Raw genomic sequence first — 25,450 nt, 5'->3', positions numbered from 1 at the left:
ATAACACGTACTAACACTGTAGCAGGAGTTATCAACACCCTCTGCAACAGTTTTCTCATGATCAACATTCATCTACTCATTTACAAATACTCATGGGCCACAATGTCAGTTATATTACTTTGGACACAAGCAACCTAGACTCACCTTTCTACTTAAAATCACAACTTCCCGTTGTCTTCAAATTAAAGTCAAACCCCTCAGTTTGGCTTACAAGAACATGGGAAATGTTCTTTTCCAACCCATCTCTCACCACTTTCCCTTAATTTCTCCCACAGGATCTAATACTTTGTTTCCCTTTCTAGAATGTGCTGGATCTGTCTCATAGCAATTGTTCCCTCATCCCCACTCATCCATCAACCGTCTTGTAACCCGCTAACTGCTACCACCCATCCAGTCCCAGCTCAAGCATTGAACGGTCAGAGATGGGACAGCTCCCGTCTATACTGTGTGTAAAGAAATTGGTATTTGAGCTACATGAAGGCACAAGTAGAATTCCTATGGGATGGGCCGGTGGGTGCACAGAAGCGGTCTTCGAGGCATGAAAACCTGACCCTTATGCCCCAAATAGACAATCCTATCTTTTACAGGGTTCATAAGCAGTTAAACATTGATTTTCTTACAAGGAGGAGTCAAGTCTAAATATTTTAAAGACCTTTTCATGGAAGGTAACTCTGAGGGCACGTGAATAATGCAAGAATAGCGTTTAGGCTTCCTGCCTCTAGCTCCAGTGTAGGCTCAGGAAAGTTTATTTTGGTGTCTTTCTTAGCTGGTTTCACAGAGCAGTTATCACACACAGCTCCCTCACGCTCCCCCAGAAGAATTTTTGAATATGTACTAAACGTCCATGACACAGCAGGTAACCAGCTGGCCCCTAAGCTGGGTATATGTGTGCTTGTGTGTGTGCCTGTGTGTATGAGTGTGTGCTGGCGTGTGTGTGTGTGCGCTTGCACTCATGCATATGCGCCAGTGTGCGTGTGCACATGCGTGTATTGCGGTTGCACGTGTGTGTGTGCATGCGTGTGTGTGCTTGCGGGCATGCGTGTGTGGGCACACACGTGTGTGCACGCTTGCACGTGTGTGCATGTGTTTGTGTGCTGGCATGCGTGTGCGCGTGCGTGGGCTGGGACAGACTGAGTTGGAAGGGAGACCCGGTGGACAGGGCGAGTGAGCCATGTTCCCAAACACAGGCTGTGCCTCCGCTCTGACGTCGATCCAGCTCCGCGGGACTGGAGGGCATTGCTGGTGATATCTTACACCAGGATTCCCTTTCACCCACTGCAGACAGAGCATAAAAATATCTCCAGCGGGCATCTTTCCCCGAAGGGGGAGGCCGTTCGCTTTCACGGGAAATACTGCGTTTAAGGAAAAATAAATCCCCTGGAGGGGACCTCATCGCTGAGGTTCGTTTCCCAGGGTATTTGGGAGGAAGAGAGTGCCGAGCTGCCTTTGGGAAACGTGGACGGAATCGTGGACGTCGCGCCTCCCTCCGCTGGGCCCGTGAGGTCCTCTTCTGGCGCATTCCCACCCGCCCCGCTCCCACTTCCTGCGCAGCCACTGGGGCACCTTGTCCATTCCTCAAGCAGCCTGATTTTCCAGCCACCCAAAAATAACAACATTTGATACCAGGCCTCTGAAGGCTTTGGCTGGGGTCATGTTTCCAAATTCTTGACTCAAGTATTGTTAAATGAGACCTCCTTTTTTTTTTTCTCCAGTCAGGCTATTTTTTTCCCTCTTTTTTTTTTCTCTCAAGATATTGGGAGAACCCCAACCAAGGAACCAGTGCTTAATGGGTCACAGGGTATAAATAGTAGTGTTGAGATTGTAACACAAGGCTCTTTGTACTATCATGCAACTGAACCTAAAAAAAAAAAAAAAAAAAAAAAAACTTCCAAACAGACCAGTAGTTAACATACCAGCTCGGGGATGGGGGGTTGAAGGGCAGCATTGCTGAGCACAAGCTACATTCTATATTTGTCCACCCCTGCATTCCACTACTGACATCTATTTACAGCCTCACCATGTACTCAGGATCCCCTATTCATTAAACATGTACTCAAAAAAAAAAAAAAAAGATTCCGTATGTGTTTTTCTGCCCTTGATAGTTCACAGACATACATTAAGCAAATAAAGTCAATCTTTTTTTGTTTGTTTGTTTGTTTGTTTTGCGGTACGCGGGCCTCTCACTGCTGTGGCCTCTCCCGTTGCGGAGCACAGGCTCCGGACGCGCAGGCTCAGCGGCCATGGCTCACAGGCCCAGCCGCTCCGCGGCATGTGGGATCCTCCCGGACCGGGGCACGAACCCGCGTCCCCTGCATCGCCAGGCGGACTCTCGACCACTGCGCCACCAGGGAAACCCAAATAAAGTCAATCTTGAAGTGTGAATCCCGAGTCTGGGTTCACATCCCTGGCTCCTAACTCTGTAATGGTCATTTTACTTAACATGCGGCAAGCTCTTCTCGTCCATAAAATGGGGACAAACATACCTGTTCACTAAAGTTGGCTCTAAGTGACATGTAGTACTGCTTGGAAAATTAAGAGCTAAAATCTGTGGGCTTCTTGGCTTTGAGGCACTCTTTAAATATGAGACATTATCCTAATTGAACTAAATTTTCATGGTGGGGTCAGTTCTTTAATGAAGCTGAAGGGGACGATCCATTAGTTTGCTATCAGCCGTTGTATCTGGAGATCCTGAGGGAGCCTGAGAATTGATGGATTCTGACAGGCCTGACGGTATATTTTGGGGCGAGTATGGCAAAGCCTTGGGTGGTATTAAAAGAGATGCTAATTTTTATGTGACAGTGAAATTCATAGGCTCTAACAGAAGCACGATTAACACCAGTAGAAGGGACCAGGCTGAAGGGCATGTGACTTAGCAGCTGACAAGTGCAATAATTCTCAGAATTTTGTGGCTCAAAATGTGTGCCGGCTACTAAGAACCGGGATTTTGGAAATAGAAAGTTCAGGTTACAAGCCTACTGGGCAGAAGCTCGAACTCCTGGTGCTGGCAGCATGCCCCGGGCATTCACGGGGTAGGCCAAGGTGTTGGCCATTCAGTGTCCTATGTTTAAATTCTGAGCCTGTAAGCAAAAAAAAAAAAAATTGTTGGAAGGGTTCCCTTACCTTTTGGAAACTGCAAACTAAAATCTCCTTTGGCAAAGAGTCTCTTTCTTTTGTGGGCTTTCCTACAGGGCTTCTTGGGCAGGATTTACCTCCGGGCTGCCATGACCCCAGCTCCCCAGCTGCCTGCATGTCCATCTTCCAGTGGGTGGGGTGGAGGCAGGTGACACTCTCGTTCCAGTTGTTGGATTCACCAGAAAATTAGCAGGAAAAGAAAACAGTAAGGGGCAAAGGGGGGTCCATGCTGCTCGGTGGAGGTATCTCAGGGATGAAGCTGCTTATTAATGAGGTGTAGTATTTCAGTAGCTGGTATTTGAGTTGGGTTGCTAGGAGATAAAAGCAAAGAAGGGTACAGGCAGCCCTGTTTATCCCTAGCGTTGGCCCGGAACACGGGTACAGGCACATTCTGATACCGAGGACCACACGCTGAGCACGTACCAGGTAGAGATACAACACTAAGCATTTGAAATAGACCATTTCATTCAATATGCACAAACACCCTATGAGACCGATGCTATCCTTATGCCCAGGCTGCACAGGGCAACAGAGCCTTAGGAAATAACTTGTCCGAGATTCATAGCTAATTACATTGTGGAGGCTGAATTTGAACCCAGACTTCTGGATGTCCAAACCTAGGCGGTTACTGACTTTGCTAAACTTCCTTTTCTCATACCTCTCGCCCTAAGGCCTAGAACAGTGCATCTGGGACTCAGGGATCTCCCGGGGGGGAGGGCGGGGACGGGGGTTAGTCAGACAGGCTCAGGGATGAAAAGTCACAGTGCGTACAGACCTAAGGACTGGCCCCAGAGGCGAGGGCTCCTGGCTCCCGACTCCTCTCCCTGCTTTGAGTGTCCGGCAACCCCGTTGGACCTACATCAGGAACATCTATCTGAATGGCGGATTCAAAGCCAAGTTTCCACCACAAGCTTGCCTCTCCTCCATGCAAGGGGCACAGAACGCTGCCTAGGCCCGGAGCTGTGGCCTTGGAGGTGAGATTTGAGCTTACCCCTGTCTGTGCCATACACTGATGAAAAGACACCCCGAATTTCATGGCATTTGTACACACCCAGGAAATGGCACTTAGGAGCATCCTAACTGGTAGAGATAAAAACGAGCCCGTTTTCTTTGGCTTGATTTGGTCCTCCGATTTCAAAAGCATGTTCTCTGCACGTTAGCCTCCCAGGGGCTACACTGCTTACCTTCCCCGGGCCGCTGTGACCACAGCCCTCTCCTTTTAGATGTTGAACTTCGAGACACAAACTTGTATCCCTGAGTCACGCTACCCTCTGCTCCTGCGGAGAATTCCTGACGTCTTCTAAGGAGCTCTGTAATGTCACCCTCTTTAATCCCAATTCAACACAGCATCTGTGAGTGAGTACCCTGTCTGGCTGTTTCGAATGCTTTTCTCAGATTTATTTCTCCGTTCTGTGTTTATCTATGCCTTCCCCGTAGACTGAGAGCTTCCCGAGGGCCTCGAGCCGGGCTTACCCCTTTCTGCTGTGGCACCCAGCACGGTGCCTGGTACACGTGAGTGTTTAAATAGCGCACGTTGAACGAGGAAGGAATGAACACGTGTTGCTCGTGCAGCACACATACAACCAGAGATTCTCAGGGAGAAGGACTGAGAACCTCTCCTGAGCTCCCAGAATGCCCTGGTCCAGCTCTGCTCCGCCCCATCTGGCACCTCGGCAGGCAGCCTGGCCCATCTCCTATCGCATGTGCTTTGCATCACCTATTACCATCCTTGCCTAACCCAGGGGGCCGGCGGGTAGGGAGGCGGCCTCCTTCTTTTTGCCCGGAGGCGCGCCCCACCTTGACATCAAGTCATTTTTATTTACTCATCTGGGCATTTATCGTCTTCTCCCAGGATGAGCCCTGCTCCCGTTCATGTAACTGGACCATATGTGCAGGCGTGGAGGTACCCTCTTCTCATCCATGCCCTGAATCAAACCAGTCTCTAAACCTGAGGGACTCCTTCGTTGCAATGGCTTGCCGACTAGTTCCTCTGTGCAGCCATCCTGGTCCGGTTCCTCAGACTCTGATGACCTGTCAGCAGCCTTCACTGCACGTGCCCCACCCGCAGTTCCATCCTTCACGGACACCTCTGCTTGGGCCGCTCCCCACGCGCTGCCGTCATCACGGACCACCCTGGGACCCCCGCGCCTCCCCGTGCATGAATTTCTGGGCCCTTGGAAATCCGTCCTGATGCTATTTAGTCAAACTTCATGTCCCATTACCCCCAGTAATTGTCCTTCAGTTACAGGGGCCACAGATTCTTCTTGGTCCCCAAATATGCGACCATCTGTTCAGTCTGATGTCTTGTCTCCGCCTCTGCTGGACCTCCTGGAGCCCATCCTTTTCCCTTCCACCCCGCTCGGCCCACTCCCTTCTTTGAACCATGCAGCCAAAGTGTGCATCAGGCCACCCTTGACCTGTTTGAACGCCATCTTAGATCAGATCCATAATTTAATGTGCTTGAAATTTCCAAATAGATTCTAAGTTGTTTGAGAACAGGGTCTGACTCTTAATCCTGTTCCTCTCAGTACCTGCTAGAGGGCAGGACTTACAGAAATTGTGTAACATGCTTGTGCCTAGGACTGCCTGACTTTCCTAAGGAAAACTAGGAAAGCGTTAAGAAATGTTACACGTGTCTTATCTGGGAAAAATCAGGGCTTGCAAGCGGGGGGGGGGGGGGGGGGGTTGTTTGCATTGTCTGCTGTTGCTACTTTCTTCCAGTTCTGCTTTTCCTTTTGCCTTCTCTTTCTCCTTTCGCTTCATGTTCATCAGATCTCTCTTGTGCTTCAGGTCCTTTTCCTGTAGGCTACAAGACAGCCAGATCTTAAAAACATAACAATCTACAATCCTCAATGCCTTAACATAGAGGATGCATACAATAAATGTTTGTCTAATGAATTAATTCATGAAACTTCTGGTCTCTAGAATCCATCAGATCCCATAGTATTGAAGCCAAATGCCTCCTTCTTTGTTCTGAAAGCCTAAACTCGGGCCTTTCAACGTTTCTGTCCCCTAAGCACTTCGTTCATTGCTCTGTTTTTCTCTGTTTTCTCCTCTTTCTTCCATCCCTATTCTGCCCTCTTCAATTTCCTAGTGTCCTCTTAAAAGTGATTATTTAGCTTTTAAAACATCTTCTTATGGGATAAAGTTCCATGATTATTAATTACAATTGTTGGACATTATCATATTTGCCGTAGCAAGAGGCAATCCACCGAGATTAATCAGTGTGAAATGCTCAATGTTTGAAAAGACCTCTGTATACCCTAAGGGGAAAAATGTAACACATTCATAAGAGATGAGATTTTTGGTGCATTTGTTATTAGAACCTCCAAAGGTGATCGTGTATATTTCTAAAAATCATCTTGCGGTCTGTATTGGAGATGCAGAGTGAAGGTGCGCCTGGCAGTGGTATTGCCCCTAAAGTGCTCTGTGTTGACTTTGAACCCCACTCTGCATCCACAACGGAGCTGTCAAAGGACCTTAAGTAATAATGACACCCGTCAGGACACCCCATTGTTGGAGCACACTGCTACATTCACAACAGGGCTAAGGAACCTCTAAGGATACCGCCTGAGAAAACCAAGAAGAAATCAGGAGGAGGAAATAAATATTCCATAGGAAACCTAGCTGCAGGCATAGATAGTCTGTATTTTAAAGCTAGTAATTTATGTTTTCTTTGTGAGAGCAATTCCATATTTTATTCAGCATAGCAATCACCGTGATTGATTCATAAAAGCAAAATTGCCTAATCAATGGACTAGAAATACAGTCACTGTGAATATAAATTCTTTCCTCTTCTAATGATCCCAGGCTAATCATTGCATCTCTTCTGGCTCGCTTTCCTGATTAAACCAGGAGAATAAAGACAACAGGAACATGTGACTCTGTATTAGCCAGCTAAGCATGAAGCATGAGAATAAACCAGTGGGTAAATCGGGGTTGGGAGGACTTGTATAATCCATTCCCAGGCGCATCTTAACTAATATTCCCTATACTGATAGGGCCCCCCAAAGTGTTACTCTTAAATATTGAAAAAAAGTGGTGGGGATTTAGAGTTAGCAGAACTGGATTTAGGTAGAGGCTTCACTTAGTAACTAAATTACTTGAAGCAAGTCTCTTGACTTTTCTGCCTCAGTTTTCTGTTCAGTAGGAGGGTTTCTAAGGCTTTTGTTTTCTCACCTGTTATGAGGATTCAGTGATCTGAGAGAAGCAAAGGGCTTTGTCAATCATAAAGTATCACGTTAGTATTCAGGAGAATGACTTTTTTTTCCTGCACAACTTAGAACGATGCGCCTGTTTATGTGATAGCATCCTTGTTTAATTCCAATGGTGTTTTGCCCCAAACGCCTTTCTCCCTAGCCCAGAATTGTATTCAGGCAATGGAAAAACTCTGCTGATTTTCCTCCTGTAATTCCAGGTCCAGCGTGCTGGTCTCTTCGGCACAATGTTACCACGTGTCGGCTCAGACAGTGGAAGGCCCTTGCCGTCCGGTGGCTGGCGGGGAAGCTGAGGGTCCATGGCTGTGCTAGGCCGACCAGGGTGCTCCCCTTCCCGCCGGAGGAAGACAACTCTGTGCACAGAGAACCACGTGCTTTTCAACAAGGTGCAGCGTCCCCACCCCAGCACCCTGGGTGACAAGCTGGTGTCACTAACTGCAGTGGCAGCGCAGACAGAGGGAGGGGTGGAAGAGGCGTTTACACCTTGTTAAGATATAAGTCCTGACACTTCACGTTTTTTTTCTTTTTTTTGCCAATAGCAGAATCTTTATTATTTTTTCTTTCTTTCTTTTTTTGTCCAAAGCAGAATCTTACTTTATTATTCATTCTTTCTCTTTCTTTTTTTTTTTTTCTGCCTAAAGCAGAATCTTTTCTTAATTTTTACTGGAGTGTAGTGGACTTACAACGTCGTGTTAGTTTCAGGTATATAGCAACGTGAATCAGTTATGCATATATATATTCATTCTTGCCGAATCTATATTATTTTTTCTTTTCTTTTTTTTTTTAAAAATAATAAAAACAAATTCCAGATTGGAATCTCAGAGACAACCCCCGCACCGGGGCTGCCCCAGCACATCTTCCGGCCCCCTTCCTCCTGCATTCCTCGTCCCTGCCAAGTCACCCCAACAAGAGCAGCATGAACTACTCCCCTCAGTGGCATCACAGCTCTGCCCATGCGTTGACAGTTGTAAAGCAGGCTGCTAGGAGTTCAGTCCTGTGATCACTCCCTCAACGGCAGGGAGGCAAAGAGTTTAGGCACAAGGAAGTCTGAAGTGAGCGCATGTCTGCCAGCCGATCGGCCACCACCCACCTCTCCACGCTGGACTAACTCTGCCCTGACGTCCAAGGGGAGCACCCCTCCTTCCAGGCAGCTGTCCTCTCTTGGGACCAGGGATGCTGCCTGTGACCCCACAGGCTGAGACCACTCAGTCCCAGTGGGCACCATTCCCATAGGCTGCAGCGCTGCATGTGCCCTGGATTTGGGCAGTGCAGCCGCCCTGCTTCGGAGGCTGATGCGGAGAACTAAGGTTATCGTCCAGCATCCAGACCCCCCCACGGCCACTGCATAGTGGCCACTTGTTTTGCTGGGATTGATCCTACTCCTGGCTCCAAGGAAGACCCCTAACTAGATGCCATTCAGGGCAATCCCATTCCCTTGCCCTGGGTTTGGTTAGGGTGTGAGTAGACCTAAGCCAATCAGAGCAGGCTATCCCCGTGGCCACATGACGATGTCAGGACCTACCCAATCGGAGGGAAGCTTGGTGCTCTTTTCCCCCTGCTCTGGGAGGGATGTGAAGCTCTCTTTCCTCTTGGATGGGAATAAGAAGCAATCTTACAATCTCGAGAGGCCTGCCTGAATACAACATCAACACAGGGGAGGTGGGGCCAAGAGAACCAGGGAGAGATGAGGTACAAACCTGAAGTGAGTCAGACCTCGGGGTGGCCTGCCTGTGGATTTGTCAGTTCCAAGAGCCAAAAAGTTCCCTTTATAGGTTAAGCCTGTTTGAATAGATTTTTTTGCGACTTTGTATTTGAAAGCGTCATCACTGATAGAGGCATCACAGCCTGGGACAGCCAGAGGAGAAGGAAAAGAAAACTTAGGAAGTGACCATGATGTGTCACTGTGTGTCAGCTCGGCTAGGCCGTGGTACCCACTTGTTTGGTCACGTGGAAGGTAGGTCACCCACAGGTTCTCCCAGTCTAGATGTTGCTGTGAAGGTATGTTTTGGATATGATTAACATTTAAGTCAGTAGACTTTGAGTCAAGCAGATTGCTCTTCATACTGTGGGTGGGCCTCATCTAATCAGTTGAAGGCCTTAAGAGCAAAGACTGAGGTTTCCTGAAGGAGGAATTCTCAAGACAACAACAAAGAAACTCTGCCCGGGTTTCTGCCTGCAGATTTCAGACTCAAGACTGCAACATCAAGTCTTTCATGAAATTCCAGCCTGCTGGCCTGCTCTAAGATTTTGGACTTGCCAGTACCCATAACTGTGTGAGGCAATTTATTAAAATCTATCTCTCTATCTATCTATCATCTATCTCTCATCTACCATATATATCACAGAAGCAATAGGATATATATGCTGTTTCTCTGAAAAACCCTAACACAATGGCATAAGACTTTTCACTAGGGTGGGTCAACCACCGGTTCAGCTGATATGGTGGCAAAGTCTGATCTGAGAAATGATGGCAGGGAGCCTTTAGGCTCTGAAAGTCTCAGGCACCATCTAGCAAGTGGTTGGCCCCATGGAGCCCAATAAGGTAACAGAGTCTCAGCAGGTGAGGACAGCATGATGACAGAGAGCCTGGAGCAGAAAGCCATCCTTCAGGAGATGCTGGGGAGGAAACCAGGCAAGGAGCAGAGTCCTTACCACTGCACTGGGGCTTAAACAAATCTCCAGCCCTAGAGGAGGCCTGGAGCGAGGGGCAGGACAGCCAAGTAGAACTTAAGGGTAAGACCAAGGCAGAGCCCGGTCCCACGGACTTGGCCAACACAGGCCAAGAAAGGGAGGGAGTAGCTGAGTGCTGTGACCTAGGGACCGTGGAGTCATCTAGAAGCCTTCCCTAGGGGCAGTGGTCCTACGACAGGGCAGGGAAGGAGACTCAGGGAGTCACATGGGAACTCAGTGGTACTAGGGGATCCTGGGGCTGGGAGAGGCACCCGGAAGTTCTTCATGCCTGGATATTTTGGGGGACTGGGGTCGACGGGGTCGAGCCTTCGTGGTGGGACCCAGTGCCCAGGGCAGAGGAGTGCCAGTGTCTCCTCCTCTATGCAGCCCTCACCCCTTACCCCTCTCTCCCTGTAGAGTGAACACGCCTCCCCAAAGCTGCCACGATGACTTATAAATACGTTCATTATGGCTCAGGGAAAACAGAGCGGCCGGGCAGCAGCTCCCATATGAACGATCCCACATGAAATCTTTAGCCCACAATGAAATAAGACACTTAGTTGAACACGCCCCCTTCACAGCACCTTATATTTTAGTACCGGGGTACTCCAGTCTCTTGTCAGATCTGCTCAAAGGAGTTAGCCTCCTTAAGTGTCTGAACGCAGACTTCTCTGTTTCTTGTGGTCTTCCTGTGGTGACCAGACGGAAGGGCAGCTCACTCTCAGGCCCTCCCAGCCTTGCCAAAAAGAGTTTGCATTTCTTCTGTCTCCTTTGACCTCCTGGCTTCCACTGTGGACCTCACGGCACACCCAAACACAGCATTTCTGCAAGGCAGCGTGCAAATATGACCCAGTGACTTGTAACTGCGTCAAAGCTAGGAGAACTTGCTTCTAGAAAAGGCTGCATCCTTAGGACAAGCTTGGGATTTGGGAGAACAGTCTTGGATAAACACTTTACAGATGGTCAGAGAAAAGTTAATCGGTGGAGCTGTCTGGAAACTGGTCTCAGTCTTGATATTTTTATAAATTATATGTAAGGGGAAGTAAGTCCCTGACTTCATGACTCAGGTAAAGCTTCTATGGGTAGGGAAATCCCAAGTTAAACAGTAAAAGTCGGCATTTTTATGTGACTTTAGAGCTTACAGCACATGTTCACGTGCACAGTTCTACACTGTAGGTATTAGGAATCCCTCCATACCGTGGTGTGGTGAGTGGTATACACATTTAGTTAATTTAGGGTAAAACTGGCCTTAGCCCTTGCTGCTAGAGAGGAACGTAACCAGAACCGAAGCATTCTCAGATGTCTCCAAGCCAATCTCTCTCTCTGGCCCCTAGAACATGGTGGCCTTCCTTTGCCCTCTCCCTCAGGGCCAAGGATGGATGGGGCTGGCGGAAGCTAGGCAGAGGGGAGCCCTGCAGAATTGCAATGGAAGCCTGAAGGGCGGAGTTTGCAGGCACAAGAAGGGACAACGGCTGGAAATCCATTCCCATCAGGGGTGATGGGGGAGGGTTCCATGGAGTGGGGGCTTGGATAGAGAACTCTGGAGTTTGGGGGGTGGTGTAAATAGGCATTTAAAGAAGGGCTCTCAGAGGGATTCCATCCATAGAGGACCCATGGGGAAGACCTAAGGGTGAGGTCTCAGGTGTTGGCTGAGGGATGAGCGGATAAGGTGATCACCCTACCCTCCCTCTGATGCTTCCTGTTTGGGGTAATTAGACTCTATTATGTGACCATCCCAAGGAGACTTTTTTTTAAACGGATTATTCTATTTATTTATTTATTTTTGGCTGCATTGGGTCTTCGCTGCTGCGCGCGGGGTTTTCTCTAGTTGCAGCAAGCGGGGGCTACTCTTCGTTGCGGTGCGTGGGCTTCTCATTGCGGTGGCTTCTCTTGTTGCAGAGCATAGGCTCTAGGCACGCGGGCTTCAGTAGTTGTGGCACACAGGCTCAGTAGTTGTGGCGCACGGGCTTAGTTGCTCCATGGCATGTGGGATCTTCCCGGACCAGGGCTCGAACCCATGTCCCCTGCACTGGCAGGCGGATTCTTAACCACTGCGCCACCAGGGAAGTCCCATCGAAGCTCTCAATTCTTGCACACACAGTCTCTTTTCCTTAATTGCTTGTGATTCATGTCGTCCACCTAATTCCACTGAAGTCTTCAAACCCTCAGCAAATACGCAGACCAATGATGCTCAGCTCAGTCTGGTCACGGGGTGACACTCAACTCAGGCAATGTTGGTCGCAGAGACATTGAATGAGTTCCTTCCAGGGCTACAAAGTTCATGATCACCGAACTATCTTACTTACGGATCTAAAGGCCCGTGTACAGAAAAGTGTGATTTACATGGATATGAAATGATTTTTTTTACAAACCCAACAGTTTTTCTGAGGTCAGAGTTCAATGAAGGTGTTCTTTTATTTTTCATCATACATCATTTTTATTTATTTATTTAATTTATTTATTTTTGGCTGCATTGGGTCTTCGTTGCTGCGCGCGGGCTTTCTCTAGCCGAGGTGAACGGGGGCTTCTCTTCCTTGTGGTACGCAGGCTTCTCATTGCAGTGGCTTCTTTTGTTGTGGAGCACAGGCTCTAGGCGCTCGGGTTTCCGTAGTTGTGGCACATGGACTCAGTAGTTGTGGCTTGTGGGCTCTAGAGTGCGGGCTCAGTAGTTGTGGCACATGGACTTAGTTGCTCCGTGGCATGTGGGATCTTCCCGGACCAGGGCTCAAACCCATGCCCCCTGCATTGGCAGGCGGATTCTTAACCACTGCGCCACCAGGGAAGCCCCCATCATATTTATTGATTGATTATTTTAAAAGAACACAATAGGCTCCATCGTATCCTCACTCCCCCAGCCCTCCCCTCGCCCCCCAACCCCCAGGCCCACCACCCGCCCACCTGCCACCAGTCACACAAATACCGTTCTTGCTTTTAAAGCCATAAATGGACTGAGGTAAACCGTTTTGGTGGTTTTCAGGTAGGTTGACCCTTCAGTAAATGAATCTGAGCATAGAACCCTTTAAGGAAGATATTCATTTCCTTTATGTGTGGTCTATAATTTTATTTCATTTTATTTTCAGTAGAATGATATATCCCCCAAGGTGATGATAACTTCACAAATCATCTGATACTAAGCTGATACACATCCAGTGGGTGTCCCAGGTACAGGACTCTGGCCTGGGAGACGATGTGTCTTCTATGATGACAGCAGGGGGAGCCCCTTCTCGCCGTCATTTCAATGCTGTTTGCCATGACCCCCTTTCATGTAATAACTGAGAGTCTATATTTTTAGTGGTACACATTCACTGCGCCAAGCACCTAATGAGTAACTCACACACCCAGTGCTTTCTCATGTCCGGCTGATAGATGAAGAACCAAAATGCTATCATAGAGATTGTCCAGTTTAATTCCTGAGCCCCTTCTGAGGTAAGTACATGGTAATGTTTTTTCTCAATAATTGCAAAATAGAAACACAACATTAATTGAATTACGTGAAATGATCACACAAAGCCCAAGGATATCTGGAGACTTCCTGACCTTTATTCCAGTGTTTTTGTGTATCTGGGAAAGAACTGGACAATTCTGAGGTGTGTTTTCATAAAAACTTGAATTTGCATCTCTCAGCAGAGTTCCCTCTCAGAGATCTTTGTGAAGGAGCAGAGCAGCGCTGACTACGGCGCGCTTGAATCAAGACAAACAGGCTTGAGCAGGAGGAACCTCTTAGGCATCGAATTTCAACCTGAAACGGCTTCCAGGTTCCTCGATAAAATACATAAGGAGTGGACTGTTTTGTATGATTTCCATCTCAAGCTTCTAAAATGGTTTTTGTGCCTGTTATCTGGAAAGAAAAATATGTTGATGAAGAAAGTCTTTTAGTAGGGTTGCGTCTAGGTATTCTTAAGCCTGGAGCAAAGCTTTATTTTTTTTTAGCTTCCTGTCCATGTACTGCAATCACTTTTTAAACAATGACTGAAACTGTTATACAACTCTTAGACCTCAGTGAAGTTCCTAGGCTTGTGCTCCGAGACTGGTAATAAACGTCATTTTGTTAAAAGGACAGGGGTCATGACTGTGATTATTATTATTATTTTTGGAGCTATTACTGCAGAGTATTAAATTCAATAATTAACAAAAATTAGAAGTTAATTAATTGGGTGGCATTTCAAGGGCTCAAGAGTAAGTACTGTGATGAGAGAAAAACTTTTTTTTCTCTAACTGAAAACTTTCTCTCTGAAAAGGCAACTGCCTTTCAGGCAGTCAGCTGTTACAGTACTTTATTTGACTTGGTAGTACCCATAGGGGCACGTCCTGAGGTTTGCTTAATAAATATTGGGGTTGGCCAAAAAGTTCGTTCGGGTTTTTCCGACCCTCTGCTGGAAAACCCGAACGAACTTTTTGGCCACCCCCTACATTTTTATTAACATGCACGGTGTCATCAGAATGCTTCCTGCTAAGACAGATGCCCCTTAAGCATGACTGTTTACTCCACCAGCATGGAATATTTGCCTTATTATAGCCACAGTCTTTAAAAAAAAAAAAAAAGCAGCATCATGATTTCCAAAAAGGGAGTGACATTTGGGGCAGCTATAGTCATGCGCCATCTCCAACTTAAGACAATCCACCTAGTACAGCCTGGCCCGCGCCTGGGACCCTTGCAGGCGGCAGGCACGGCTGTTGCTGACGCGCGTTTGATCTTTTCTGGGCAGCCGAAGGCTCGCCGCACCCCTGAGCTGGCTCCCGGGTCCTGCTGGCTCCTCGCCCAGCAGAAGCCAGGTCTTTTACTTTATTTGGTCCACCACGCGGTGACCGTCCCGGGAGCGCGGCGGCGGCGACGCACGGGGCACTCGCGCCCGCACATTCCTCCCGGGAACGCCGGCGGGGGGCGCGGGGGATCAGGCTCGGCCGGGCCCAGGTTCCCCTCTAATTATAGCCGCGGCAGCTGGCGTGCTGGCGGACCTGACCCTCGGGGCCAGGGTGGGCCGCGTCTCACCCAACGGCTGGTCGGCCGAGTGGGCGCCGGTTGGGCGCGCCGCCGCCGCTTCCGGGCCAGGCCCCGCCCCTCCCCGGCCCCGCCCCCGGCCCGGCCCGCCGCGGGGTCGCGCGGCTCCACGTGCGTAGATCGCGGCGCGGGGAGCTGGCGCAGCGCTGTCCAGTGCGGCCCGGGGAAAAGTTCTAGAATACATAAATACGGGCGCGGCGTGAGTCACGGTTCCGCGCTGGAAACCACAGCAAGGTTTCCTCGTGGTCGAAGGCCTTTACGCAGGCGGCTGGAGAGTCAGGGAGCCTCCTCCCCTTTCCTTCCCCTCGAGTAAACAGGGATTGGCAGAGCTGGCGGCTGTTTTCTTCCTTTTAAAAAACGCCATGCTGAGCAACAATAAAAAGTAAAAAAAGAAAAAGCTACAATTTGACAGTGCTGACCCCAGGCCCCATCTTTTCAACCGGTCTGTTGATTCGAATGAAGATAATGGTGTCCCGCGGCCGCTTTTCGTGTGTGATGGTTTCATGCTGGGCGTAATGAAAGCGCTTTGACTGTAGGATTGTGTACCTGTATCAGAATCCTACCAAAGTTCTGGATGTAAGTTCTAGGAAGGGACTCAGTTCTCTATGTATAAAGAATTTAGCTCTGACTATACTTTCCAAACTCCTGGAAGGAAACCAACTCGTGGTTAACTCTTGTTAGTATCGTGCCCTTCGTCAAGCAAACACACTCCCCACCTGCGGCATTGACTCTAGGCTCCAAGGAAGCTGGGGGCTATGGCCTCTCAGCTGTTCAAAGCCTACAATGCTGTGCCTACTTAATAGGTGTTAAATAATAACAGCAACAGTCCATATGGTGCTTGTTAAGAGTATTCCAAAACTTCCCTAATGACTGTGACCCTCCTGTGAAATTCTGATTTCAGTTGTATATGGGGTACAATAAATCTTTATCTTTTATCACCAAAAAAAAGGCTAATCGAATTGCTGTTTGGAGGCCGGAATAACAACATGGGGTAGGAGGCCAGAGCCCGGGTTAAGGCGCGCAGCAGCCTTTTTCTGCTTTGCAGCTCTCTCAGGCTGCGGAGAACATGAAAGGCGCAAGGCCAAGGCTGTGTAAAGAAATGCTGATTTATTCAGTCCTAGACAATCCCTACTCCTACATTTCACTTCTCTGCACAACTCTTACTGGTATGGTTAATATTTTAAAATCCTACAATAAAAGAAAATAAAGCTCAGTAATTTTGAGCTTAAAAATAATGAGTTACAAAAAATCTTTCCATACATTAAAATAAATCAGGCCTTTAGCTCCGGGGAAATGTTGTTTCAGGACTTTTGTTTTTCCTGGCGAGGTAGCCACATGTACAGTGTCAAATATTCTACTTGCACTGTCACAGGAAAGCTGTTTTCTAAATGGCAGAGAAATACACAGTGACCTAAATATTTATCTGCTAAAGTTGCTATCTGAGCACCTGCACAACAAAACATGACTCATTTGTTGCGCAAGATGCCCGTCCCCTCATGGGCGTCTTTATGTTACTGGCTGGTAATGATACAAAGAGTGAAATGGCAATTTTGCTAAGTAAAAGTGGTAAGTGATGAAATCTACAGATTATATAACGGTTCATTTTCCCCAAAATATAAACTATATTTAGAAATATTGAAATGTGACATATTACTCTATATAGGATGTCTTATCTGAGCATCAAGGGCTTCTGGAAGAGGTTCTTTATAGATTATGCAATACAGTTTCTAAAGCTCATTCAAAGGATGAGATCAACCTGTGCACTGATGCTTGCAAGTGAAACTAGGAATCCCGTAGTCTAGTCTCCAGACTTTATCTGACCTAGGAGAAAATTCATCTCCTAGAAGATTTTCAAGGCTGACTTTTGTGATAAGTTTTACGTGCACAGAAGACTTGCTATACTATGATTTTTAGTTTTAAAGGGCTATTCTACATTTTTTTCAAAGCAATGTTTAAGATTGTATTATAGTAGAAACTGTTTATACCGTTCTAATAAGATGGGGTTCTATTAAGGAAACTTTACCCCATCGTTTTTCAGATTGAAAGACCAGCTTTAAGACCCAATGTCTAAATGATTTGCCTATGGTATACTTTTTGCCCTAAAGTACTTTTCCTGTGGCTTGCATGGATTGTTTTCTTTTGCTCAGCCCCTTATGTTGTGATAAAGACCAGTGGGGATGTAGAGTTCATATTCTATAATTAAAAAAAACAGTAAGTTACACCTCAAATTAACAAACGTATTTTAAAATCAAGCATTTTAAGCTGTATTGACATGGGGAAGGAGCCAGTTAACAACTGATGAGTTAAAACAAATTTCACTGTTAAACTGAGTATAAATGGTTCTGTTAATGGTAAATTAGGATAGTGTGGATATCCCTAATTATGGGTTTATCTGGGATTAATAGAGAAATCCACATATAATCCGTAAATCCAGTCATTTTCTATCTTCCAACCTCTTAAGTAATTTACAAATTGACTTTCTGTATATTTTTGTGCCTTTTAAATTACTGTGAGGGGTTCCTAACTTCTGAGGAAAATGCAGGCTGTCAACAGAAACAGCAACAAGGCATCTAGGTAGTTGACAACCTGGGAAGTCACACCCATAATTTTTATTTAGTTGTAACCAATTGTATTGTAATCAATACTATTGCTGTCAGAGGCCTAACCAGTGGCACTGAAAGAGTTAAACTGCGCGCGCGCGCACACACGCGCACACACACACGCACACACACACACTCCATTTCTAGAACCCCAGATGATGCAGCAGGTGAATCTGTATCCCATTCATTGGTGCCGCTGCCCTTGGTCTGTGACAGAGGAAAGGCGTGTCTTCTCACTGTTCCCTATGAAGAAAAGGCAAGCAAATGAGGGTGACTCAGTACTTCCAGTGGCCTACACACGACTGAACATTTTTCTGAATGATTCCACGTATACACTTTGGAATCAGGAAGAGAAACATTTTACTCTTCACTAACCAAATAAAACCATCTATAAATCAAATGCAAAACAACTTTGAGTAAAGAGGGACTTGAAAGTCTAGGAATTAAAAGGAGCTCCGTGTTTTCCCTTCAACTTTTTCCCAGCTTTGGGGAATAAACAAAGACATCTGCCACATCAAGGGTCTGGTTTGTTTGGTTTTTTTTAACTGAAAACTGAATGCAATCATTAAAGTTTACTTTGAAATTTTAAAAATGACTTCTGCAAGCTGCACTAGTTTAAATTTCACTAAAAATAAAATTTAGCATCTTTAAGACTAAGAGTTTAACATTTCTTTTAAGCTAATTATTGAATGAAACATCATGTGTATTATCGTCTATAAATAACTTACTAAGGACACTGTTTCCTGAAAACTGCCTTAAACAGGCTAATTCAAAAATCATTAAACTATATACAGTGATGGGCTCCCCAAGTTACTGGGCCACCTCTAATGAAAATACATTCAACTACGCATAAACTCTTGCTGTTTAATTTAAAACACCTAGTAAGTCTATGTGTACCTTTATCTTAAAACTATAAGTTTCACAAGTTCCTTTCATAGAGAAGTCTGCCAAGCCACTGATCAACAAGAAGAGAAAGAGCTGCAAACAACCAGGAAATTTCTTCCTACGTGATAGCAGACAGGAGTTTGAAAAAGGATCTCAGTGCATTCCACCTTTTATCTGCGTTTATAAATTTAAGGTTTCAGGGCTTCAATGAAGCTCACACATGGCTTTGGCTCTGACTTTTATTCCAAAGCTTTCCAAAAGGTAGGCTTTTTTTTTTTTCTCTCTTTTGTCTTCAGTGCATTTCCTCTGGCCCAACATGGCTGTTTTATTCCACGGCTTTCCAAAGGGCAGCTCCGTGTCTTGACAGTCTTTTCAATGTCGTCACTATCTTCCCCTTCCAATCTACTATTGCAGAATGGCTGGCTGGACTGCAAGTTGAAAAGTAAACAAGTGCTTTCTGGCTGTACTTTGTTCAGCTCTTCTCGTTATCTGCTTCCCCTATCCAGTTGCCCTTTCCCCAGTCCCTAGCACTTTTTTTTCCCTTCCATCAGTTGCCTTTTTGTTCCATGTCTTTTTATCTCCTGCTATTCTCCTGCCGTTCCAGTCAAGCCTCAACCCCAAACCCACACATCCTTTGGTCTCATTGCCACTAGTGATTAAAACAGCCACTCTAAGCTTACTTTCAACAATTAAAAAAGGCCTCAGAAAATGTTCAGTGCTCCCAATTTTATTTTTATTTAATGCTAAAAGTTAAAGGAAAAAAAAGGTACTGTAAATCTGACAAATGACAGAATGCAGGTGATATTTCCATAGCGTGATTTTAAAATAGAATAATGTTGATATCTGAGATTACACTCACTTCAGTTGACATGAGTTTCATCATATATAGAAAAAGTATCACCTTCAACTTAAAAAAAAAAAAGTAAAGGTTAAAAGGTGGCACACTTTTAAAATACTTGGTGGCCAAGGAAAGGTATCTAGTAAAAGTTGTAAACCATGTGTACGTTCTCATAACTTTTAACGTGAGGCCACATGAAAGACAGTACATCTGTTAAATTCTATAAATTGTTAAAGCAAAAAAGTGAAAGCTTCAACACCCCATCCCCTAATATTCTGAGTATTAAAAGCACAGCTGAAATATTAGGATTTGAAATCTGATACTGCCCATGTACAGTAAGTAGCTTTCTGACATCTTATCCAGCTGTGGAGAATCTCTGCACTGTCATCAGGTACAACAAAGGATCAAACCCATGTCCCAGTGTTAACTTTTCAACTTAAGAGAATGCCAGAGATATAACCCATATCAACACTTCCCAGCTGCAAGCCTTCTAACGAAGGCCACCCAAGGGCCAGTCGGACTCTCATTTTTTAATAGGAGTAAACAACACACGGCCCTTTAACGCTGTTTAAATTTCTCCCTTAAAACAGCAGCACAGAGATACCATAGGTGGTCTTTTCCACAGCTGGATAGACTTATTCAAAACAGCAGGATGGTTCTTTACTAATCTTTTTGGAAAGCTTATCTGTATTAAGAATGCAAAACATACAGATAGCTACCACAAATTAGGTCAAATGACTGATCAACTTGTAACGTCTATGAGGTCAAATTCCAGTTTATAATAAAGTGCCTAGATACGCATTTATACAACAGACCATAATAAGCTGAATTCTTTACAAATGTCTTTATGGGCATGTAAGATTGACTGTGTTTCTGCACGTGTGCATTTACATAAGAGAACCCAGTCTGCTCTGAGTCACAGATACTCCAATTAAAAAAAAAAGTGTAACAACAAACTGGTTAATCATGCAAGTCTGTTTGCAGTATAACAATGACGGGTAACAGGAATTTGCACAGCATTAATAGGTGCGCTCATTAAAAACACCATGAAAGAAATACTGTATTTGGTGCAGTATCTGATTTTCAAGTGTTAATAACTCGACCATTAAAAAATATTTGAGCAATTTAAAAATGAAACACAAAAACATAACTGAAGAAGGATCCAAAGTGGGTAACAATCTATATTTTCAAATTAAAATAAAAGCTCGCTTGGGAACGATACACAGAAGTTGTAGTAGACCTCGAAGCCAATGATTCAGCCTAATTAGAGGGCCAAGTTACAAACACCTGAACATGAAAGGATTTAGAGTAGTGTTCCTGTCAATGTTAAATCATAACAGCACAGAAGAAAAACCAGTATCACTGTGAGACAACTATTTCTAATAACTGATGATTTATTGGTTTAAAAAATCTCACTTTACTGATGCAAAACAGTAATCAAAAGAAATTAGTTTACAAAACGTTTCTAAAAATAGTTTGAGAAGTGGGGCCTGTCTATTATGTAAAACCCTTTCTTTAATTTTCGCCAGTTTATCATGTTTGTCCAGAAGAACAGTATTATTCACTTGGTATTTCAAACACATGTAAGAAGGAAATTACAGGTTTCCTCCACCCCCATTTGGGCTGTCACTGATATGCCCACGGGCAGTCCTGGCAGCACCCTGCGCTGTTACTGTCATTGTACCATACTGTATTTAGCACTCACTACAAACAGGGTGTAGGTGATCATATCAACAGCAATGGGGCTACAGGTAAATGATAAAACAACAAAACACAAAACAGAAACGAAACCAATCCCACAATCTCCAAGTTCACCTGGACTGTAACGTCTCTTTCGACTCTCTTCAAAGGAAAACGACCACAGCCAACGACAGACAGGAGTGCTCCAGGGTGTTTCGAAAGATCAAGTGGCGCTGCAGAGCCAGGCTCCACGCAAAGATGGCAGTGCCACTTGTCCTCACCACCATCCGTTATCACTGCCTTGAGTCACTGGATTGTGTATTATGCAACCGACTAGCATGCAGCATTGTAATCTTACAACTGATCACATGGGCAGTGAACAGTGGTCAACTTTGCCTTAAAACAAACAAAAAAAATCCCCCCCACCCCCAGTCCTGAAAATCTCTCAGCAGCAACTCTCAGGCAGTCATCAACAGCCCAACAACTGAACTTTAAGAACAAAATCCAAACGCGAGAAAGATTCAAAATCGGCTTCCTGTTACTCTCAAAGGACAACGTTTGGGGGGAAACTTGGTGACATTTCCCCGTGGCATATGCCCACTTCACAACAGTGCCCCTTTCGCTCATTTCCGTTCCTTCTCCACCACTTGGCCTCCAGCCTGAGAAAGGGGCCAGCAATAAGGAATAACAGACAGTAAGGCAATCTTACGACGTCAGAAAATGTATTTGGCTTTTTTTTTTCTTTTTAAAATAAGTGCATACAAATACAGCTAGAAGCGTTTCTGATTTGCCAAGTGCTCTAAAAAAGCAGCGCAAGTCACAGCCTACATTGAACGGTAACTGTCACCAGGATAATAAAGCACAGATATATGCTAATAACGTTAACAAAAGAAAAAATGCTTTTATAAGTACATACCTTTTGTCGTCAAAAAAAAAAATAGAAACACAATGTATTCAAAAAAATCAAAATTATACAGCCATGTTTATGAAGTCTACATTTCCCTTGTCTTGGATATATATATATGTGAAGATATATACACAATTCAAGCAGTTTTAGTTAAGGGTAATCATTGGGTTTTTCTGAAACCGGAAAGTCACGAGTCTCTCTCTTTTTTCACTTTCACATCTCCAGCAAGGATGGTTGCAATTTCCCCTTGCATGAAGGCCCAGGGGACATTGGAGCCCACAAGGGGGCATTTTTCCCCACTGGGACAATAGACCTCGCCACTGGCTCCCTGCTGTTTGATGCTTTGTCTGGAGCAAGGGAAGCAGAACTTGTGCGAAGGGACCGACGGGCACTGCACAAAGTGGGTGTCCTCCAGCCGCTCGTGGCAGAGGGTGCAGCACAGCGGGGCGCTGGCCGCCAGCGAGGAGTCCGGGAGGCTGGCGGGGTGCACTGGCTCCAGTCCTCCTGTGCTGCCTGCCCCCTGGCCCCCCACCTCTCGGGGGCCCAGCCTTCTCTGGTTCATAGAGGACGGAGAGGGTGGGCTGCAGCTGTTCCTCCTGGTGGTGGAGTGCACCTGGTTGGCATCTTTTGAGGCATGACTACCCCCCGCATTGTCTGCTACCAAGATTAGGGCTGCCATGGGGGACTGGCCGTTCTGGGCCGCTTCAGGCGGTGTGGTCCGGTTGGAATGAGGTGAGGCAGTGGGGGGAGGTGGAGACACAAAAGAGGATGTAGGAGTAATGGGGATCTTGAGCCCTTCTGTGGACGTGGACAGCCACGGCTGTGCCTCTCCATTGATCTTAGGGGGCCCGACTTCACCTTCTGGTTCTGGAGAAGGCTTCCTTTTCCTTGCTGTTCTTGCAACTGGAAGAACAAAGACATAAGAGGGAAAAAAACGGACGTAAATGGACGTACACTGAAAAGGATCTTTTTTTTCTAACACATAACAAAACTCCCCGAAGAATTTCTCTTCTCTAAAAGCTGGTACCTAAAAACTCATAAGAGTTTCAAGAGCACGTGCAACTTAAACCACTTAGACTGACGGGGCTCTGAGGCAGCCTAGCAGTTTAAAAAAAAAAAAAAGCCACAGAAAATGGCCCCGACAGCGCTGTTTTCCCACAGGCCTGCCTGTCCCCAGACTGCACTGTGCACCTGACGGTTAACGTCCCCCCACCCCCGCGCCACGCACACACAGGTTAAAAGGTGACTGGTGCCCTCCTGCTCGCATCCAGGAATGTGCTAGGAAAGGAAAGCCCTGTGTCGCTGCCTATCAGCCCGTCTGACTCATCTCTGTTATGCTGCTTCAGCACAGGAACACGTTGCCACTAAGCACTGGTTCCGCCTCGGGCAGATCAGGAAGTTGGGTGTTTGTTGTTTCTGGGCCGGGGGAGAACGGCGAATGGGAAGAGCACCCCTCCTTGGCTCTCCGTCCCCGACTCGCCCCTAGACCCCCTCACTCCACAGCCGCCCCTACCTGCTTTAGACCCGTTGGCCCCGTTGGCCTCGAAACCCAACAACCTGCCTGCAGTCAGGGCCGGCTCCTTCTTAAACTTGCTCTCGAAGGGCCCCGAGTGGCCGTGCTGGTGCAGCGCCAGCAGCGTGTCTCGCACGGTCTTGGGCCGGTTGACCCAGTCCTGCTCGCCGGGCCCGCGGCCTTTGCCCGCGCCCTCGGTGCCCAGATCGGCCGCCCCGGCCCCCGAGGACAGGCTGTCGGCCGGGCCGCGGTGCGAGCCCGCCGGCGGCTGCTTCTCCTTAGCCGCCGCCTCGCGCTGCTCGTGCTCCGCGGCCGCGCCGCTCGACACGGACGCCGGCCGCTTGTGGGCGCCTAGTTCGGCGGGCTGCGCCGAGCCCAGGCCGGTGGCCGCGGCCCCGGACACGGCGGCCAGCGAGGCGGCGGCGCGGCCGCCCAGGCCGAGCGCAGCGGGCAGCGGCGTGGCCGAGCCGTTCATGAGCGGCACCAGGGTGGGCGGCACGGCGTGGCCGCGCCGCGGGTTCGGGCTCTGGCGGTTCAGCTCGGGCGGCTCCTCCAGCTTGGAGAAGCCGTTGGGCACCAGGATGCCGTTCACGGGCGGCGGCTGCGGCGTCGGCGGCTGGGCCAGGCTCGCGGCCGGGCGGCTACCGCCAAAGTCGGAGCCCAGGCGCGGAGGCCGCTCGGCCGCGGCGGCCGCCAGGGGGTAGCGCTCCAGGGCCTGCGGGGCGCGCGGGGCGGCCTCGGGGCCGCCGTGGCCGAGCGGCGGCGGCTGTTGCTGCTGCTGCTGCAGGAGGAGGTCCTTGGCCGAGAGAGGCGGCGGCTTGGCGGCGGCCGGGGCCGCGGCGCCGGGCGGGGAGCGGCCCTCCGGGAAGCAGCCGTGTGCCCGCTTGAGCTGCCGCGCCGTCTCGATGACGAACTCGACGCGGTCGGCGCCCTCGTAGTTGACGCAGCCACGGCACACGGGCTCAGTGAAGTCCCAGATCATGGCCCAAGGCATGCGGGGCAGGTCACACAGGTAGCACGACTGCCGCCGGGACGCGGCCGCCACCGCCACCGCCGCGGCCATGTCCGAGGAGCCCGCGGCGCCGGAGGAGGAGGAGGCGGAGGAGGAGGAGGGGGGGGCGCCGCCGCTCCCCGCCGGCACCACGCGCGCCCTCCTCCCCCCCCAACCCCGCGTCTCTCCCACCAGCGGCGGCGGCGGCGGCGGCGGCGGCCGCACAGGCGGCGGCGGCAAAGCCCGCGAAGGCTCGGCGCCCGCGCAGCGCCCCCGGTGCACGAGGGGCGGCGGGCGCTGGGCGAGGGGCTGCAGCCGCGGCAGCACGTCCCCCCGACCTGCGCGGGCGCGGGCGGACGGCGGGGCGGCGCGGCGCGGCGGGCGCTGCGGCTGCGGCTCGGCCGGGGCCGCGGCGGGCCTCCAGACCGGGGCGAACACGGGCCGCGCGGGCGCGGGGGAGCGCAGCAGGTCGCGGCGGCGGCCGGCTCGAAGTGCGGGGCGGGGGGCGGGGAGGCCGGGGGGGCGGGGGGCGGGGGGCGGCCGCCGGGGCAGGCTCAGCCCGAGCGGCGGGGCATGCCGCGCCGGGGCGGCGGCGGCGGCCGGGCGGCGCGGAGCTCGGGCGCGGCGCGGGCCACGGGTCGCTCCGCTGCTCTCTCACAGCTCCTGGCGTCGCCGCTCTCCAGCGCCCGCGTCAGCGCCCAACCCGCCTCAGCTCCGCCGCCGCCGTCGCTGCTGCTGCTGCCGCCGCGGCCGCTCCACTTCTACAGACTTGATTCTTCGACAGCCTCGCAAGGCGCCTGCGCGGGCCCCCTCCCCTCGCGCGCGCGCCCGCCCTCCCCCGCGCCCTCCCCCTCCCCCCGCCGGAGATCGAGCGCTGCCGGGAGAGCCGGCTCTGCGGCGCCCGCCTGCCCGCCAGGCAGTGCCGCGGCCCGTGTCCCCGACGTGAACGCGTGGCTGGCAGGGCTTGCCTTCCTCCACCCGCTCGGCTACCTCGACTCTTCGGGCCGAGTTCCCCCCC

General features: G+C 48.8%; 1 protein-coding gene across 3 annotated transcripts; it reads right to left on the bottom strand.

Moving 5' to 3' along the window:
* Window positions 1-17,050: 17,050 nt before the first annotated feature.
* On the bottom strand, window positions 17,051-24,671 carry IRF2BP2 (interferon regulatory factor 2 binding protein 2). Of its 3 annotated transcripts, XR_009522490.1 has the most exons (3): window positions 23,442-24,671; window positions 21,157-22,831; window positions 17,051-17,861 (listed from the first exon to the last, which is right to left on the bottom strand). XR_009522490.1 is itself a non-coding variant. In XM_060035048.1 (2 exons), exons 1-2 carry the CDS (start codon window positions 24,502-24,504, stop codon window positions 22,116-22,118), a joined length of 1,779 nt encoding a protein of 592 aa, XP_059891031.1. In that variant the 5' UTR covers window positions 24,505-24,671; the 3' UTR covers window positions 18,525-22,115. The 3 variants fall into 3 exon arrangements, 2 of the variants coding, with proteins under 2 accessions (XP_059891031.1, XP_059891032.1); XM_060035048.1 differs by lacking the exon at window positions 17,051-17,861 and having other exon boundaries at window positions 18,525-22,831; XM_060035049.1 differs by lacking the exon at window positions 17,051-17,861 and having other exon boundaries at window positions 18,526-22,831; window positions 23,490-24,623.
* Window positions 24,672-25,450: the final 779 nt, after the last annotated feature.

Source organism: Delphinus delphis, chromosome 16, assembly GCF_949987515.2.
Source record: "Delphinus delphis chromosome 16, mDelDel1.2, whole genome shotgun sequence".
Lineage (NCBI taxonomy): Eukaryota > Metazoa > Chordata > Mammalia > Artiodactyla > Delphinidae > Delphinus > Delphinus delphis.
Note: the sequence above shows the minus strand (reverse complement) of the source record. Positions and strands in the feature narration are given on the sequence as shown.